Below are 20,048 nucleotides of genomic sequence, written 5' to 3' on the forward strand. Positions count from 1 at the left end.
AGCTCTGCCTTCCTGACTGCACTGGGAGCAGTGGGTCCTCACCACCTCTAAAACAGTCTTTACTAGGTGTGTTTCAACCCCAGGCTTTACTAGCTGTGTTTAAAGACAGAGAGGGGAATAATTTTTGGTGATTTTGTTTCTTCTTGTAAACTTGTGGGTTTTGTGCTGGATGCTCAATGCTAAAAATATACCAACTATTAGCACTGACCTTCATTCTGTGGTGTAGAGCAATTGCTTTTCTCAGCATCGCATCTATTCTACAGCTGATGCTGACACTACTAGATGTTGGTAAAAGAGAATCAGCTAGCTTAAGATGTAAGTAAGACTTTGGTTTTACTGTTTTCTTAGTATGACTGCTTCCTAATTCCCACTCTTCCCTTCCAGCTATCATGTGGGAAACCCATGCACTCCTGTGATTTGACTAAAGAAAGGAGAGGCAAGTGCTAAGGTAGAAGGTGAGTCTAGAAACCATAAAGTATCAGTAGATGGGCTTACTTCTTCTTGCATAAAATGTACACCCTTGTGAGTGATTATTCATCTGACTCTTCATCTCTGTTAAGAAAGTTCAGCATTTATGTCATGTAGTTGCATTTTTTTTTTATATTCAAGCAAACAGGGACAATTTTTTGCCTCAACTAAAATTGGGAGCTAACTAAAAATCCTTCTTGTGGTCAAAAGGAACAGGACATGATAATGAGCTTAGGGCATGAAGGGCCGTTTCAGCAAAAGCAGTGCTAATGACAACATCTTAACAGTAGTATTGCAGAATAATATTGCTGTATTACTGACGGGAACAAGAGAGAGTTCAAGATGAATGATGATGCCGTGGCTGTAGGGAAGGGGTGTGTGAAAGGCAGAATGAGGGAGGAAGGGTCTTACATTTTACATTAGGGAACAAGAAAAAGGACTAGCATTTTTCAGATGTAAAATTGAGTAAATTGGAATGAAATTTTAATTGATTACACTTGGCAATTAAATGGGTGTTTCAGGCACACCAAGAGGCATCTGGACAGGCTGTATCTATGAGCTGAGGCCAACTGTATGAGGTTCAACAAGCTTGTGCTGGGTGTTGTCACTTGGGCCACAACAACCCCCAGCAGCGCTACAGGCTTGGGGAGCTGCCAGTCAGAGAGGGACCTGGGGGGTTTGATTGACAGCTGGCTGAACAGGAGCCAGCAGTGTGCCCAGGAGGACAAGAAGGCCAATGGCATCCTGGCTTGTGTCAGCAATAGCGTGGCCAGCAGGGACAGGGAAGGGATATGACCCCTGTACTCGGCACTGGGGAGGCCGCCCCTCGATTCCTGTGTTCAGTTTTGGGCCCCTCACTACAAGAGAGACATTGAGGTGTTGGAGCATGTCCAAAGAGCAACAAAACTGGTGAAGGGTCTTGAGCACAAGTGTTATGCAGAGTGGCTGAGGGAACTGGGGTGGTTTAGCCTGAAGAAAAGGCTGAGGGGAGATCTCATTGCTGTTGGTCCCAGGTAACAAGCAATAGGACAAAAGGAAATGGCCTCAAGCTGCACCAGGGGAGGTTTAGATTGGGTATTAGGAAATACTTCTTCACTGAAAGGGTTGTAAAACATTGCAACAGGCTGCCCAGGGAAGTGGTTGAGTCATCATCCCTGGAGGTATTTAAAAGATGTGTAGTTGTGGCACTTAAGGACATGGTTTAGTGGTGGACTTGGCAGTGTTAGGTTAACAGTTGGACTTGATGATCTTAAAGGTCTTTTCCAACCTAAATGATTCTATGATTCTGAGAGACAGATGCTGAATGGAGCAAGAAGGCTGCTGACACACTGTAATTTTTAGTTTAGTTTTGTGGTTTTAAGTGCTGACTATAAGGGGGTACAGTTGTAAAGCAGATAGCTATTACTACCAAATATAAAAGCAATGGAAGAACAAAGTTAGATGATACTATGATATAGCAATGTAAGGTTAACATGAGGTTAAAAAAACCCCGCACACTTGTTTTTGTATAGTAGATGATGGCCACTGTCCTTTCAGAATTAAAGATGAAGTGGTGCCAAGCACCAGCTTCTCAAACTAGCCTGTTTAGATCTAGCAACATCTAGTTAAGATGGCTGGGTATGATGCTAGTGCCAAAACAGACATCATTGGCTCATGAATAAAATGTCCCAGAAGAGAGTCCCACTGCTCCGAGCAAGCCCAGAGGAAAAGCCTGGAAGTAATCAGAGAAACAGCATTTTTCAGAGATGAGTGAAGTGAGCTACATTAACCAAGGGTTACAATGATGTCCAGCTGCTCAGACATGTGAGAGAGGACAGCAGAGTGGTCATCTCTACAAGGGGGGTAATAAGCAAAATCAGGCTTTTGCATGGTAGTACTGTGGGCATTACCGCTGGGGTACTGTGCTAATACAAAGCGATGCTCAGCTGAAAATTAAGTTCCCTTTTGTGATGCGTACATTATCATGAAAAAGCAAATCTTTACCCAACTGCAATTTCTGCATGCCTTTAAATAACAGTTATAACAAATGCCCATTCTTCTGGCAGTGATGAGCAGCATGAATCAAGCCTTGAATTTTGTGCAGAACATATGCACGCAGTTTTACTCAGAGTAAATGGACAAATGCAGTTTATCTCCTAAGAACTGTGCAAATGTCTCATTTTCTTTATTCACTGGCGTACTTCATGGCATAAAATGTCACCCCGACAGCAAGGTAAATTTTTGAAATAACTTTTGCAATATGTTGTGCCCACAGAAACAAGGGAACATATCTATGTTAGTGTATACGTTCACTTCAGTATTTGTATTTATACCTAAATGCAGTATACCTATGGTGAAATTCTAGATGAGTCATGCTTCTCTTTTTGGTTGCTTCCTTGTCCTTTCCTGTAATTTTTTTTTTTTTGGACTACTAGTCTGGGCATCAAAGATTGGGGCCAAGAACAGAAATGCCCTTACATGTTTGTTAAAATCTTTGCCCATTATAGAAGCTATTAAACCAGACTCAAGAATACCAGGAATTGTAGCATCAAGATAGATATTTTACAGTTTTAAAAGATCACAAAATGTATTGATTTATTTTTAGATATTAAGAATTAGTGTCCTGGAACAAGGTTTGCAGTGAATTAGACTAAGGTTTTTGTGCTCAGTATGTGGGTTTATGTCAAATGGTAGTCTTGCTATATAAGTACCTTATTATTAGAATATATTGTACATATTATGAGAGTATGCTTTGGTCCAAAGAAAATACCATTAAGTTGCGGATGTAAAATTTGACTGTTCTTAGGTAATTCATATACAACTACTCCTGACTCTTAAATTATGAGTATGGAAAGACAAACCTGTGAAGGCATGGAAATGTCTCCCTGTTTGAGCACAAAAGCTGAGACAGCAGTGCCATACAGCACAACAATCTGTAACACGCAACTCACTGCATTTGTGCACCAGCATTGCAGCATGTGCAGGACCCACCACTGCCTGCCACCACCTGCCTGTGGCATAGGGGGGCCTGGGAGTGACCCAGTCCTGAAAGGTGTGGGGTTTCCAGATATTTCCAGTCCAGTTTCTGCATGGGAAGAATCAACCGGAAAGTATGGTATGTAAAAGTATGAAAGTATGCCTTTGGCACATAATGGCACACTAACTTAGCTGCTTGTCCATTTTTACAAAGGTGTAATGGTCTCCTCCTGCATCCTTATGTATGCAGAGGAGCCTACATCTGCAAACTCTTAACAGAACAGCTAAAATTTTCTGTAATAAAAATATTAGTTCTCAAGAGTTTCATCAGCTGTGGAGATAAATGCTAGCTGCAGTGTTCTGCATGATACATTATCATGGCCTAGCTCTAGAGAACTTCTGTTTTGTTTTTGTAATATCTTTTTTCACAGTGCTTTTTATGTGTATAGGGTCCTTATGACTTGAGTCCTACTTGTTTCCTCAAGCTGCCTGCCTGCTCAGACTGCATTTCTGGCTAGACCTGTTGTTTCCAGGCTAGACCTTTTTCCTTCCCTCTTAGGTGTGAGGAATGGGCAATAAGGTACAGCTAATTCCCTCCTAAAGGAGAAAGCACAGAGCCAGCAGCAACTGCAAACACCTCCCAGCAAAGCTGAAGACAGAAGACAAAGCGGAGGAACAGCTGTCAACAAAATAGTATGTTTTACTCTGTGTTTGTAGCAGCAAGGGTATGACTAAGAATGCATCTCCTCTGAGGGGGCAAGGGACTTGCCTAGATCACCCTCCCATTATGGTCTGCCTTTACTCTGAAGAAGTGACCCAGTAAGTGGCATAGGAAAATAGATGTTGGTCCTTGCTGAACCATACGGATACAGTTTTAGCTGAATCTGAGATTAATTTTAAAGTTACATCCAGGAAAGAATCAGTGAGATCCTAGCCAGGTGCTGGCCTAATAAAGTAAGTGGGAGACAATCCACCCTTCTGCATTAGGCTTTCTAATGCTATCCAAAGTAAAATTTACCACTCTGGAAAGGACTGAACTAGGAATGGGTGAAAGAAAACAAGCAAAATGCTTTATTCAGAGGGGGCTGACTACGAAACAGAAGTAGAATGAAACCTAAGTGGGGCAAGGACACATCTATGTGAAGACCTGTACTTATCACAGCCACATACATTGATATGTATGTTAGCCTTGAAGTCTTAGCTTTCACCTTGAAACAGAGATTTAATGTCATAGCATTTCTGCCACTTTCCCCAAATACCTGACTATACTTAAGAACAAACAACTTAAGAAATGGGCAGCTTCACTTTTTTTTTACGTGTTGATAATCAAGTCTGGGTAGAGGTATCATTTGATAAAACATCACTTCCAGTAATGATTTTAATTACAGTAAGTTTGGAAAAGGATTTTTTTGTTGTTTGCTTTTATTTATTATAATTAGAATCTACAACTTCCTCCTCTCACAAAATTAATATGGAAACACCCACCTTGGAAGAATCTTGAGTAAAATGAACAGCAACATTATTTTTTCCTGCTGAGCTTTCAATAGGGCCTATTAAAATCTGAAATAATTAAATGATACTTTGTATGGTTCACTCCCAGAACTTTTTACATGATTCAGAAGGATTTTAAAGTAATGGTAATGCTTATCATGTTAATGAAGCTACCCTACAATACATACAGGAGTCTCCTGTTCTCTCTTACTTCTGTTAAGTTACGGTGACCTTTAGCTTCCTTCTTAATCTGGAGCCTCACTCTATTTAGCAATGCTTGCAGTCACAACACAAGGCCATACAAATCCAAATACAGGGCAAGGGCTGCCACCTCTGCTATTTTTTTAGGCCGTTTGGTGTTGGTGGGTTTTTTCTGTTCATTTTCTCAGTTACTACAATGCATGATAGGTCACAGAGTTGCTGTCAGGAAAATCCATGTTCATGCTCACGTTAGTACTGCTGAGACAGACTGGAACAGCTGTAGCAAGCAAAATAAACTACTGCTGTGCTCAATATTTTTTAAAATGAAAGAAAAGTAAATTGTTTTTAAAGAACAAAAATTTGGTGATATCTGCAAATGTGTGGAATGGCTTACCTGCCATGTAGTTTTAACAGTACTGGCTCTGAACAGGCTTACAACACATTTAATTTCTGGGCGTCTTGAGCAAACGCCTTATCCAGGTCTGACTTCTTTCCCTCACACAATGAAAAAGGCGAAAAGCAAGCTGGTTTCCTTTGCTGGCCTTTGCAGAAAACCCCGTGAAATGAACCTTAACTGTTTTATGCACAGGACCTCTTAACAAGTACACCTGTTAGTGTAACTACATTAGAAATCACTGTGGTATCTCAGTGCATTCTTGGACAATTTCCTAATGCTTACTGCATTTAGAAGAAGTTGCTGTGTCCCATAATTTGGGTATTGACACTGTGTGCCTGAAAGGGGGTAGAGCAGAAAATGTAGTGAGGTAAAGAGGAACTGTACTCTTTGGACTGAAGTCACTGCTGAGGCAGGCTCTTACTTTAGGATCTGAGCACAAGAACTTTAGAAAAAATAATTACCATGTTTAATTTTTCTTGGTAATATTCATTAACTAATAACTTTCAGTTGCTTCTTTCCTACTGAAAAAGCAGGAATGAGGTCATTCTTTTTGCTAAGTTTGTAAATTAACATTGAACCACTATGCACTGGAAAGACTACACATACTTGAAAAAAGTATTTATTTTTGCAAGAGTATTTGATGTAAAACAATAGTGTACAAAGTAAATATGTTCACAGATTTTTGTGCTTTAAATTCTTACTCTCTAAAAGGAACAATTAAGATGTTGTCTGATCAGTGGAGGAATTCATATTCCTAGGAAAGAAGAACTACACTTGACATGTCACTGTGCAAAAGGAGCAGCAGGAGGTATGGAAGACATTTTTAGAAAGTGGAAGGTCTGATGGTTCTGGTAAAAGTTAAACTAAACAAGAAAGAGAGAGAATGCTGATCTTGGTTTTTCCTTAAATCCCATCCTATCACCAGGATGACTGGTCACTTTTCACAGATTATTTCAATTTCCGATTAACTTCCCAGCCCCAATTTCATATTGGCTTTTTAATTTTTAATTTATTTTTTTAAGTTACAAACAAAATTTTAAGTACAGAGCAGTTTCATTGAATTTCAGAGATTACTAATGCTGGCCAGATTACTGGAGTGCATGAAATAGCTCAAATCAAGAGTCCTTGGCATCTGCAAACTGGGATGGTTATATCACCAAAGAGCAAAGATAAACCCCCAATCTCTTGTATTAAAAAACTACCTAAAGCCACAGTAACATACGTGTGTGTGTGTGTGTCTGTAGTTTGTTTTGTGCACGTGTGGTCTTGGTTACAGTGAGCCTCTGGAAGACATAAATATTGAGAGGTAAATGTTCTGTCAGCTGATTGTTTTAGCAGTCACATAATCCTTTGATGTCTTGGGTCAGTGAAATCCTAGTACCATCGGGGTTTAGTAGAAGATACATTAAAAGGGTTTCTCTGTGATCTTTCCTGCAATGGAAACAGCAGTAAAAGTTATTATTCTGTCATGGTAAAGGAGTATCTGTGCATTCTTGACTGTCCCATCTTTCCAAATGGAGTGATTTTTTAGGTTACCAATAGAGCGTAACTGTGATTACAGAGTTAACGATTTCTTGATTTCTAGAGCTACCACAACAAGGTCTGGAGAAGATGGGGAAGATCCACAGTGCAAGCACATTCTCTGGGTTATTAGCAAGTTACTCTGAAAATACTGCTGGAAGTCTGTTACCAGAGCAACACTGTGTGATGTGCTACATACCTACATAGCTTCCCATCTTAAACCAACAGTTCTCTAAACAGCTTTTCCACCTTAGGCCATTTAATGTTCAACATCAGGACGTCATAATATATACTAATTCATTTTTTGAGAGAAAACAGTAACAATATTTCTCAAAGGCTCTTAGAAAAGCAACACCTTTTTTTGCGCTAGGGCTCGACTCCTGTTCCTGCTGAACTGAGCCAGTGTGTAAAATGATAACTGATATCAGCTCAGTAGGCACTGGAGGACGGGTCCATTAACAGCCTGGAACAACAGCAGCAGCTCCAGTCGGGAACGACCATTTCCTGCAAATGATACACAGTGCTGAGCTACAACTGCAGAAAGATCATGACAGCATCCATTAAAGAGAAAGACTATGAAACAAAGCTTTATAGACAATTCTGGTTTAAAGTAATTTATTTCCTCTGAACGTCAGAAGAGCATGGTAACCAAATTACCATAGGCGATGCCTTACATTTGTAGTCAGACTGAGAATTTAAGGAGTGCTGTTTATTCTCAATTAAAACCAAGAGTCTTTGGTCCTCCCCAAGTCACCTCTGCCTCTCAGCCTCGGTATACTGCATCTCATATTCATGGATTCATTGTAAATCTGTCCATTCCGCAGCAAGGTAACTCGGCCAGCAAATGCTTTCTGCCCTGCACAGGCTGACATAAGGAAAGTCTCCTCTCCCCTTCTCTTCAGATGCAGAACTTAGCCACTGTGAACAAAGAGGGAAACAATCACTGTTCACAAATCAGCTAAGCTCTGCACCTCACCAGAGAGGTCTCCATCTCGGTATAGCTAATTATCAGATGAAGTTCTTCTGTGATGCGTCTGCTGCCTTCCTCTTTTTAATGCTTTAATGGACGGAGAAGACTCCACGCTGTACACAGATTGGATAGTTATGGTGAGTTTCATTACTAGCAGCTGTGGTCATGGCTGCGTGGTAATCCCTGGCAATGTGATTTTAATCTTAAATCACAAATCATCATGCCAGGAACCCAAACAGCCACAACATTAAAAAAAACAAACCTGTGTAGTCACACAAAGTGTTGTTCTCATAACAGTGTCTTTAGATTTTATAACTCACTGTGCACTCCTAGTCTGTCTGAAACATCAAAGAAGCAATTCTAGACTATCACTAACACATACATAGCATGTAATTTTTCTGTGCTAGATACTTATCACCAGAAGCTTGTAAAAATTCTGATTTTTATTTATCTGAAGGAACTATAGGAAGACAGTTCCTAGTACAGTACTACCAAAACAAACTGCATCTTCATGTTTCTGGCCTTCAGACACCTGAAGGCATCTACCAGATTAAAAATTGTTGAAAGGAAATCATATTCCTGTGGTCCTTGGTTAACTGGGAGCACACAAGCAAGTCTCTTAGCCCTATGTGTTTTAGAAGATGACCCTCCTACCCCATAACTGATATCCTAGCACTCTACAGTCTGATCCACCTTTTCCAAAATTTTCTTGGGAGGCACAGTTCTTCTCTATAAAGAAGAACAAGATGGCTGTTCATAAACAAACTTGCTTTCATGGTATCTATCATCTGCTGTATTTCAAATAAAGTAAACACCACAAAGTCAGATGGAACTGAATCAAGTACTGCTACATGTACAGGCTTGAACAGGAGAAAAATGATGATTTCTGCATGGTACCAATTAGAAAATGATGATTTTGCTAAATTAGATGCCTGAATTTTGATACCACAAATCAACTGTAAAGTTATGTGAACAACCAAGGCAGTCATTCTGTCAGACAAGTTATATCATTAAGCAAAAATCTGAGGTACACTGTACTGGAAGAGAACTTCATACCAATAGTAATTGGCTATGTTTTAAATGTACATGTACAAACACTGAAAGGTTACCTCCAGCTACCCAAATAGACTGAAAAATGGAGACTATTTTTGCAAATTGCCAGGTTTTAGCCTGCAGCAGTCTTTATTTCATTAATATTTTTTGCAATTCTGCTTTTTTTCTGGTGATTCCTCCCCATTAACTTGAGAAACAAGCTAGATTATTTATGATATTAAGCACCTTCTTCATGTTAAGACTACTCTTAGTACTTCATAATCAGTCTTCAAAGGTCCCACTACACTTAACACAAAAACATTTAAATAATCAGCTTGTTCTCACATGATTCAGATTTGCTTCCAAGTGCAGAGTTTGGTACTACCACTGTGGGCTCAGATTCTTTTCAAAGACTGTGCTGCCTATCAAGTCAACATGAAGCTTTGTTAAACAGAAATGCTCCTCGCACAACTGCAGTTTCTGTAAGCGCAGTTAAGAATTCAGAGTGGGAAACAGCTGCCGGTGGAGCCTTCTCTGGCCACTTGGACTTAAGAGTTGCCTCGTGTACAGTCCATTATAAAGTACAACAAAGCCATACTTCCTACTCTCCAACTAGTGCCTACACATATCTAATTCACTGCTCCAGCAGCTGGACTTTAACAAGATTTACTTCTTGAGCTAAGCAGGCACAAGCTTAGTGGTATGCCAAAGTTTAATACACCTAATGAGCTCTGCATATTCTTTTGTATGAGGCAAAATCAGGGTGTTTAATTTAAAAAGAAAAATCACCTCTTCAGAATAACATCTCTGCCACCACTTTGGCTGAGGACACATCCATATGGTCTCGTGCTGTAGCAAAGCATTTATGTGCAAGTTCTTGTTGTTTTGCATCTTCATTCACCATTAATTCACCATAGAGGTACACACCCATTGCCTGAAAGAGAACGCAACACACAGCCATCCTATCACCAGTAATGACTAGTTAACTGGTTTTCATTCCATTGACGTCCTAGTACTCATTTAATTAAAACAAAAACAAAACAGAGATTCCCAAATAGACAAAATACCACACACTCTATCACCCTACCCTTTCCCCAACAGAGTAGTCTTCTCTGGATCTCTTTAGTCAAAGAATGGATGGTTGTATGTTGTATTGAGTGTGTAAGAACAGAAATTAATGAGGTGTGTGTTATGTCGTGACAAGAAAATGCTTCTCATTCAATTTTTCTTTTCACAACCTGAAATATTTCCAAATGCCCCCTAAGAAAACAGCTTCCTTTATCGGAATACATATTTTCCTTCCACTTGGGACGTTTACACACACAGGGAAATAGAAAGGACATCAACCAAAACAGTCCACTCTAATATTCCTGTTTGGCGATTCTGTAACTGGGCATCAACTGAAGGCATCCAGATCTGTGTTTCAGACTCCTCTTTACATCTGAGATATGAACACGCACCAGTTTTGGTTTTCTCAGAAGGCAGGCTTTTCCTAACTACTCAGTCTGGACACAGCAGCTATCAAGAAAGGTAATGGGGCACCTGGGGGTGAGATTTAACAGCAGGTAGCAAAGCACTGGCTACCTTAACAGGAAGCATATTGGGGACTGTCATTTTTTTCTGATTATAACAATTTTTCACCTAACTACAGGAATTCAATAAGCATTAAACTGCACTTACCAAAATAGGATTATACCCATGACAAAATATTAGCAGCTTAGCACACTGACTTTTACAGTTGTACTTAACATTTGGGCAGTTGCAGGAGAGGAAAAATTTGGATAGCTTTGAAAAAACACCATTTTTAATACTATTCCTCACAATTTCTGGCATTGGCTGGTAAGTCTTAAAGCAAATTAGCTTCAGCAAGAAGGGGAATTTAACAAAGACTGAAATTAAAGGAAAAAGCTCCAGAGTGGCAGACACCTTGCCAGACTCCTTGCCAATTCTCTAAGCATGCTCTCTGCCATCCAGAGACCCAAGAACTCGCATTTCTAGGGTTTGCAGCTGTACCAGGAATGCACACAGCATTAGAGTTGGGCTCCAGTTGCTTTCACAGAGAATTTTAAAATGTTGGAATTTTGTTACAAATAGGAATTACCCTCTACGCAGTATTAATAATTTTCCCCCAAGCCTAAACATTAACATGCAGTAAACACACTGGGTTTTTGTAGACCTGAAACGGCTTTAGTCACATTTGCATTTTTCACAGACTAAAAAAGCCAAGTCTTTCATGATCAGCGAGGACACGCAACTGCTCTGTGTTGTAATCACTCTAGAAGGTGGTTGTGTCATAAACTGTATGCACTGCTGGAGTAAATGAAATGAAAGATATTGAAGATTACATTAAAAAATGTTGTAAAAATTATTCCCCTGCATAGGATTAAAATACACACAATATATATAACTCCTTATTTTAATAAATAATGTTGTTTATGGTTGGTTGGTTGGTTGGTTTTTAATAAAGACTTTGCCAGTAAGTCTGAGGCCTGTTTATTGGCTGAGATATGAATAGGAGGTGTAATTCAGAGCTGGAAGAACTAACACGAGAGACTGCAATAATTTTATTGTGCTGTTTTGACAAAATGTATTTGCCTGAGAGCAGAAAAACCTTATTGGCTGTAAATGTCTCTGTTCATTGTCAACATAAAAGGCAAAGACATTAATATCTGGCCTAGACTTTGACATATCTCGCAACATTTTCTATTTTTGCCTACATTTTAAATATGTAAGTCATCCTATGCAGTGAATGTCTTGATTGTATGGAGTTTATAGTGAATAAAAATAAATAAAAGTGAAATTAAAAGAACAAGGCAGAGGTACAATTAGAATTTTAAGTTCATAATGACCAAAATAAAAAACCATAGTCAAGATATTGTGTATGGCTACCCTTTAAGATCTTCAAAATCTGGTGCCATTTCCCTAACTGTAGAGAGGCCTGCATTTTCTGGATGTATATCCCTGCATTTTGCTTCTTTTGGATGTTGTCTTAAAATCTAAAGTCACCACAGCACTGACTGCTTTACACCTAGCTCACATCTACATGCATTAACATTCATAGCTAGACTTGCCTTTGTCATGCTCCAAAAGGAACCAATGCTGAGAATTATGTTCCTAGCATCCTTCCTAACTCTGGCTTGCATAAAATGGAAGGAGAGGAGGGAATATATCCTATTTCATCACTTACCAGAAGATCAGCAAGCCTAGTGGCTTCCTTAAACTACAATATTTAAGGGGCAAAAGAGGCAAAAACTGAATACACGTTCAAGTGCAGCAACAAAATGTATTAAAATATTTTAGTTTTACACTAAGGGTGTCAAAAAGTTGATTTAAAAAAAAATGCTAATTAAATGTAACTGACCTGATCTTCTCTGAGAAATTTCTCAACATCTCCATACCCAGGCACATACTTTTGTTTAACAACAAGTTCACACCACCGATGACGAACCTTTGGGAAGAAAAAAAAATATTAGGGGGGGAATAAACTGCATTGTATCTGTGGCAGATAACAATTGATAAACAATACATCTCTAACCAGTTTGGTTTTGTGGGAGATTTGGGATTTTTTGGTGAGTTGTGGGGTTTTTTTCCCCAGCAGCCAGGCAGCCACCTCTCAACACTGGCTGGTAAACTGGGCTCTGTGCACCTGGGGCTTAGGCTTTGGAAACCCAGAACACTCAAAGACAAACTCCTGGTTCCATGTTAGTAAACTAACCCAGATCTGGGCACAGATCTGCAGCATCTTCACCTCCACTGTTTCCAGTCTTGACTTCTTTTTCTTTAAGCTAGGCTAGAGGTTATTTCTTTTCTTGTTAGAAGCAGGGAGAAGATTAGCACTGCAAATATCTGGAAGAGCCAGAAGATATAATTGATAATTTCCCCTACATAAGTGTATAAACCAAGTGATGGAAAGGCTTAAATAAAATTCTGTACCAATATCACATCCATGCCAAAAAATGCCATGAAATAGGGACCCTTCAATTCAATGAAACAGTTCTGCTAGTGTATCTTTGCCAGCAATAGACTGTAAGCACCTTCAAAGCATTTAAACTCCATCTACACTTAAAAGCTGGGCTGTTCTACCAAATGGGCATTGACAAAACAAGTTAACAACATACTGTAATGAAAAGTATGGAAATTTTCAAGCAAATCACAACTGAAAAAATATTTGTATTTAAGTAGTGTGAACATGTATCACACTTTTTTTCATTTTGGTTGTGTTTTGGGTTTTTTTGTCTTTAAATTTCTGACTTTGCTTTTAACCACTCCTGTGGCATAAGTGTCATCTTACTCTCCTGCAAGGCTTCCTCAGTTGTAGGCAGTTAACACACTATCATTTTATATTCCATTAGTGGTTCAGCACTGATCCTAAAGTAAAACAGTTAAGTGAAATAAAATCTTCCCACCCTCCCAATCCTGCTTCAGTCTTTGTTCTTGCCATTTTTCGAAAGACAGGGCACCTAGTAACAACCAGTCTTCATAGTAAGAGTAAAATGTTAGCAGTTCTAGTATTTTTCAAAACTGAGTCCAAACTGTGCTTAAGTAACTGAACACAAACCTTTTTCTGAATGATAGTTTTACTGACATTGAGAATGGAAGGAAGCCAGAAAGCGATGGGGAGAATGTCACACATGTATATTTTTGCTTTTGGAAATAAGGTATTTGGAAATGCTTTCCTTATCGTCCTAGACCTTGATAACTGCAGCTCAGGAAAAATTTCACAGATTTATGTAATTAGAATTTAATCCTATTAGCGTAATAAACAACTGATAAATGCTCACAGGTCCTGGAAGAGTCCTTTTTAGGCACCTGATATTTCTTTCCAACTGACTTCTTACACAAAACAGTTTGAACACAGGTTATGAATGAAATAAAATGCTGAGGGATTTTGTGGCTGAGTGGAGTTTGCACTCACAGCATTGTAAGATACTGAACAGTTACAGTGCAGTGCCTGGAAGGGAATGAAAGCTGTCTCTTAAAGCTTTTTTCTGACAAAATAATAGTTGCTAAGATTCCTGCAAGTGGAAACAGAGCTCAATCTACAAAAGTAAACAGCCTTCCAAGTTTCAACGCACTTTGCTGTAGATACCCATATTTGTAATACAGACCTTCAAAACCCTACCCAGCTACTGCTTCTCCCTGGAGACACTAAGCATTTTGCCAGTAAATGTTCCCAAGCAATCCAGCCTTGTACAGGGAGTTTCTCATGGCACCAAGCAGCTCCATGCTCGGACCAAACCTTCAAGGCTCAAAAATTAAGCATACACCTCACCTGTAGGGTGAGTTCACCAAACAGAATAGAAACAAAGGTTGTGTAGCTTCATCTGATACACTTTATTCTGCACCTTCTGTTTTATATTAAAAAAAAAAAATCCTTATGTATTCTTATAGCATATATGAGAAATATAAGGGAAAGAAAGGGACTGTGGTCCTCTCTTGTGATCACAAGTCTTCTACATCTCATGGCCCAGCAATTACAGCACTTACCCAGAAGGTAAGCAACCAAGTCGAGTTTTTGCATCAGCTCAAGATCTCAACCTGTGCCTTCAGTGAGAATATTTCAACAGCAGATTATAAATTATTCTGGGATGGGGCTCTCTTCATACCTTCTGGTGAAGCTGTTTTTTACACTGCAGTTATTAAAATATTTATTCATCCTGAAGGAGGAGGTCACAAGACTCTAGGGTCTATATTTCTGAGTTCATTCAGGGAGAAACAGCGACCTGGCTCATGCCAGTGCACAATCCAGCTTGCCTGCAACACTCCTTCCCTGATGCAACCATAATAGCTGCATGGAGAGCAGAAGATAACTTCTCCCTGTGAAAGCATTCCTTCTTCTTCACATACTGATGTCGTGCATGTCTGCCTCACATTTGTAGCATGGCCTGATCATCTGAATCCCAATGGCTTTGGAAAACATGGAATAATCAAACTGTGCCTATTCCCTTAATTGTTCCTCCGTAGGATTCCTGTTCTTGGCAACTGATCTCCTTTCAAATAGTTTAAAAGAAAAATATTCATTTGTTGAGCAAAATCTGGGACAGCACACACTTTTCTTTCTCTCTTTCACTTTTTTTTGCTTGCTTTCCCAGGGTGAATAAAAATCCTGGCACCTTTCCAGATCTGAAATTCTGGCTCTTTGCTAGTTGGGGCAGAAGCTACACGTCTGTTATCAGATTACATGTTTGCCTCCTGTTTTCCAAAAAGGCCCGGATGCTCTCATGGCAGAGAAAATCTCATGGCAGAGAAAACTGCAGGATAACCCACCACTGCTAAAGCGCCTGTGAAAGCAGCAGTGCAGTCGACCCCACCAGCTCTCCTGTGTCTCATATGGGATCCCAGTAAGCAGAGCACTGAAACCAGGGCTGGCTCAGAGTGCAAGAGGGGCAGGGGGTGATCTGGACAATGCTGGCACTAAAATCTTCCCTAACGCTTGGACTGAATAAATATATATATATATATATATATATTATATTTATTTTTATATATATACATATATATATATATATATATATATATATATAGGTTACTCTCCTGCCCCCTGGGCCATGTAGATGGCCATGTAACACAAACTGCAGCTAAAGCAAACACAGTCATTTCTCAGATACATAAACTATAAAGAAGTAATTTTTTCTAGTACAATCCATGCCCTAGGCTGGTACGACAAACATGAGAATTTTATTCACATAAGAGAAGGATGGAAAAAAAATTATTTCCCAGTGTCTCATCCAATGCTTAGATCAGGAAAACTAAAACAAGCCCCACAGCTTCACAGCCTAATGTATAAGTCATGTGAACAGGCACTTTTAACAAAGGAATCTTGAAAGGAAATTGTGAAAACTAAGTAGCTTGTGGTAGGACTGAGCTAACCATACCGCATCCTGTGTATGCTCTTGTATTTTCTGTTCCTCCCAGGAGCAAATACTCAGTGGCAAAAATAAGAATTCATTAGTCCTCTTCCAGTTTTCTCTCTGCACATTTCTCTGTGTTCTGCATGATTCAGAGATGCACACCACATGTCGTTTTGGCTGGTTACACCATAAACAATATAAACTAAACCTGAAAAGTAATTTACATCAATCACTCCTGCTAAGGCTGGCAGAAAGCACATACAGCTTTGTCTGGATGTGAAGCAACACCTGTAGCTGCACCACCCTCCCACACACTCTTACTGGTTTGGCAGCTGCAGAACCCAAGTTGGAAACACACTTTATTTTCTCAGCCCCCAACACCATGCTGAGAGCTGTCCTGATCCTGTGGCTAATGGCTGGTACTCCCGAGGATGGGGAGAGGTGGCTGGAGGTTGATGGAGGTCTGCTGGTACCTCAAGTTCCTCATGAATTGATCCTTATTGCCTGAAAATTGTTCTTTCCTCCCACGCTGCTTTTGCAGCTGGTGCAGACAACTACATTACCACTCTCTGCTACCAATCCTAGTCTGTTTTCAGAGTATCCAAGCTGTTGCATGAGCTTATTTAACGGAAATAAATATTTATATAAAATATACTAATAATCCAGCTCTAAGACAGTCCCCTTTGTTTTAGGAGTCTGGAATAAGACTTCTTGGGAAATGGTGCTTGAAGCTGACTGACTTCTAAGGCATCAAATTCATGGCTTGCCTTTCGAAAGAAGAGCTCCCAGTGACACACCTGAGAAACAGTATTTTTAAACTGTTTCAAACATGTTTTAAATTAAAGTCATAATTTTTGTTTTTTTCTGACCCAGGTGATAAATTACTTTGCCTAATCCATATTATTCTCCCCTGCCCCACACAATCAGACAAGCCTAAAACAAACATCCTCACAGAAAGCTTTGTATGTTATATTGCAATGATCTAGTTTGCTGATGTTCTCAATCATATGTGTACAAGCAAAAAATAAATATTTTACTTCTGAGGTCTACAAATAAGATTTAGAAAGCAAGTAATTTAAACCATGCCTGTATTAAAAGGAGAAAAAAGCTACAGTTTACTAAGCCTTTGGTCTGCAGAAAGGAAGACTGGCTTCAGGGAAAATGAGTACATTTTGCTAATAGCTGGATCCAATTTAAAAGGCGCCATGAGACAACAAATCTAAACCACTGAATAAAAGCAACATATTTAGAGATCTTAGAAAATGGGGTAATTTAAAATACAGTAAGACCTATTGTCCAACAAAATGTAACCTTTATTAAAGGTAGGAGGCATATGTGATCTTTATAAAACACAGGTTCAGACTCCATTGAAAAAAATTATTTGAACAACTTGAATCTTAAATATTAATTAAAGAGTCTCAGAGGCCAGACTCTAGTCTAATTTGTAGAAGAAAAAAGACAAAGAAACTTTTTCAAATAACCAAGCTATGCTATACAGATTAGTTTTAATTAACAAGAAGGAAGCTGCTATCTCCAGAGCACCAGAATGCTGTTCTGTTCCATCTGAAAGCAGTTATCTCCAGTCTCTTCCTATCTACACATAAATTGGATTCAAATATTATATAATTTTCCTAGATAATTAAGGAACAATGCCTCATACTACAGGGCAACATTTGGACTAAAAAAAACCCAGGTTTTATAATTGCTTAACATGGAAGAATTACAGTTTAAGAACTGCCAATTTTACAGTGCATTTAATGATTTAATTTTTTCCCTCCATCTTAGGTGAACTAGTTACTCTTTAATACACCAGCTAGGCTGCATCAGCAACTTTTCATTCTATATAGTGTGAATTTCCAATGGGCATTCCTACCTTTTATGCCACAGTATATGCATGCTTTAGCTTGCAAATTTAGTTTCATGAATGTTTACCCAAGTAAGATGATATGGGATGCTGAAGCAGCTTCAGAAAGAGCAATGAAACAGCCATGTGTGTTAAAACTGTGCTGACAGAGTATCAGTTCGGCAATCTGAAAAAATGTACTCAGTAGCAAAAAACCTACTGGATTTAAGCAGATTAGATTCATCATTCTGACACGGATTCTGTAATTGTGATTATTGTGTATGCCAAGGGTTTGTCAGGAGGCTGAGCAAAGCTGTCTAACAGCTTAAATGAGCTTGTATTTTGGACCAAAAACTCCCAGACTTTTCACAGCCCAAGTTATCTCTCAGGTCTCATAGCACTCGCTCTGACGACACTGCAGGGCCAAAGAAACCATGCTGCCATGCAGCAGGTATCTTTGATTGCAACCTTTTTTCCTGAGACCTGTGTTGGACATCATTAATTGTACAGGCAGCCACATGACAATTCTTGCCACCTCAGAAAACCTCTCCCTCTGTGCATCCCGCAGTGTGAGTATCTTAGCCCACTGACAACCCAGCAAAATGTAGCACGGTCATTCAGGAAACCCTCATAATAACCCTGGTAGTAATGGGCCAGCTAATCAAAATCATTTTTGTCAGGAGCTAGCTGTTACTTTGAGGAGAACTATATAGAGGTCCAAATACTTTAAAACCTTCAGCATGATCTGGTCATTAAAAAGCAACTTAAAATCGAATTTTAGCAGAATACCAGGCTTTAGATTTTGTTAATATTGGTAGCAATATCCTACTTAATTCGTTTTATTCCTTCTGATTTGTATTTTTGCATAGATCAAGCAATTGTACTCTACCAGGGGTGCCGGCAACAGGGGAAGAGGAGTTGCAAACCCTATCTTTCCTTCCTCCACTCAACAGCACTGCAGGAATGCTGTGGGTAGAGCTCATGCAGCGACTGCCTTAATTTAATAACAGGAAAGAGGTGTTGTGCAATCAAGCTCTAAAAAACAAGTTCTGTTGTTTGGTCAACGACAGACTATGTGTCAACTGGCAGCATTTGAACCTGCAACTGTACAAATGTGCCAGCTGGTCAGGCAGTGCGCTCCCATAGTTGTGCAAGTCTCAAACAGCAGTAGGTTCGGGCTTGAACCGCCACAGCCAGCATGGAGGCTCTTTCCTACATAAGTGTACAGAAGCCCAGGAATCACCGAGCATTGCTGCTCAGGAAAGTCCAAGCAGAATAGAGGACATCCCTGCTGCTCTCCATGATCAGAAAGGCACAGCAACCAAAGGGCAGCATTTCAGGACAAGACTCACTTCTGGCAATGAAGTACACACTGAGGACTTGTTTGCAAAAGACAAATGCCCTTTTTTCCCCCACCTCGAGTTCACAGAGAGCTCCCAGTTAGAGACCAGACACTTTCCTCCTTGTGTGGGAGATCTCCCATCTGTGATCAATGATATCTGCATTGGCAAAAGAAAGTTTTCCAAAAGAAGTCAGAAAAAGCAGGAGACTAAGAAGTCATATCTAATGTTTCTTCAAAGGTGGTGCAGGCGGTGTCTCTTCTCTGGTGTCAAAGTTGCCACTGTGAATAAGTGACTCAGGATGCCTAATTCTGTGAATCTCAATGCTCCTCAGCCTGCCCCTCCTTGCCCTGTTTTACAGGAGCCAGACACACAACAGGATCTGGCCTCCAGTTTTAATTCTTTTACAGCAGGCCAACACAGCGATGATAGTACAGTGACCTACAGCACGGTTAGATGAGAAGAGGGCCACCAGGACCAAGGTAGTGTGACAGCTTCAACAACGTCTGCTGGAAGAGTACATCCCCGCTGTGCCTGACGCCTTTTCTCCATGCATTCCCATTTGTGCTGCTGCCATCTCCATGTCGGGGGAGCAGCTCCTATATCATAGTGCATGTGAGGTAAGAAAATGTTTAACACAGCATGTGAACTCACTTAGTTTGAAAAACAAAGGTTTTTAAAAATAAGCCTTAATTAAAAACATAAATACATTACTTATACTGGAACCAAACGCTTCTCTCTTCCCTGCCTTTTTAGCGTTGCCTGTTCAGCTTGCTGGAGGGTTGGGACTGTTCACAGCTTGCAGCAAGATGGAGATGGCAGAAAGGATGTCATCGGCTGCCTTTCTGAACAATTTCACTGGAGATATGTGCTGAGCTTCTCTTTGCTGTGTGCTGCTGACTCTCAGGAGCAGGGCTACTTTCTGGCCAGCACCGAAGAAAGACTTGTGCCTCCCCACAAGCCTCCCTGCCCCCCCCCC

The 20,048-nt window shown here is 39.9% G+C and overlaps 1 protein-coding gene across 1 annotated transcript in view; it reads right to left on the reverse strand.

Annotated features, from left to right (window-relative positions):
• Positions 1-1,717: 1,717 nt before the first annotated feature.
• Positions 1,718-20,048, reverse strand: part of CZH9orf3 (chromosome Z C9orf3 homolog) — a 202,202-nt gene continuing 183,871 nt past the window's right edge. Inside the window, exons 15-17 of the mRNA XM_026866039.1 lie at positions 12,397-12,483; positions 9,825-9,969; positions 1,718-6,943 (exon numbers count right to left, since the gene is read on the reverse strand). Of these exons, the coding sequence (XP_026721840.1) occupies positions 9,829-9,969; positions 12,397-12,483 (228 nt within the window). The 3' untranslated portion in view covers positions 1,718-6,943; positions 9,825-9,828. The remainder of the gene's footprint in view (positions 6,944-9,824; positions 9,970-12,396; positions 12,484-20,048) is intronic.

This window comes from Athene cunicularia (assembly GCF_003259725.1).
Source record: "Athene cunicularia isolate RWA chromosome Z unlocalized genomic scaffold, athCun1 chrZ_part2, whole genome shotgun sequence".
In the NCBI taxonomy this organism is placed as follows: domain Eukaryota; kingdom Metazoa; phylum Chordata; class Aves; order Strigiformes; family Strigidae; genus Athene; species Athene cunicularia.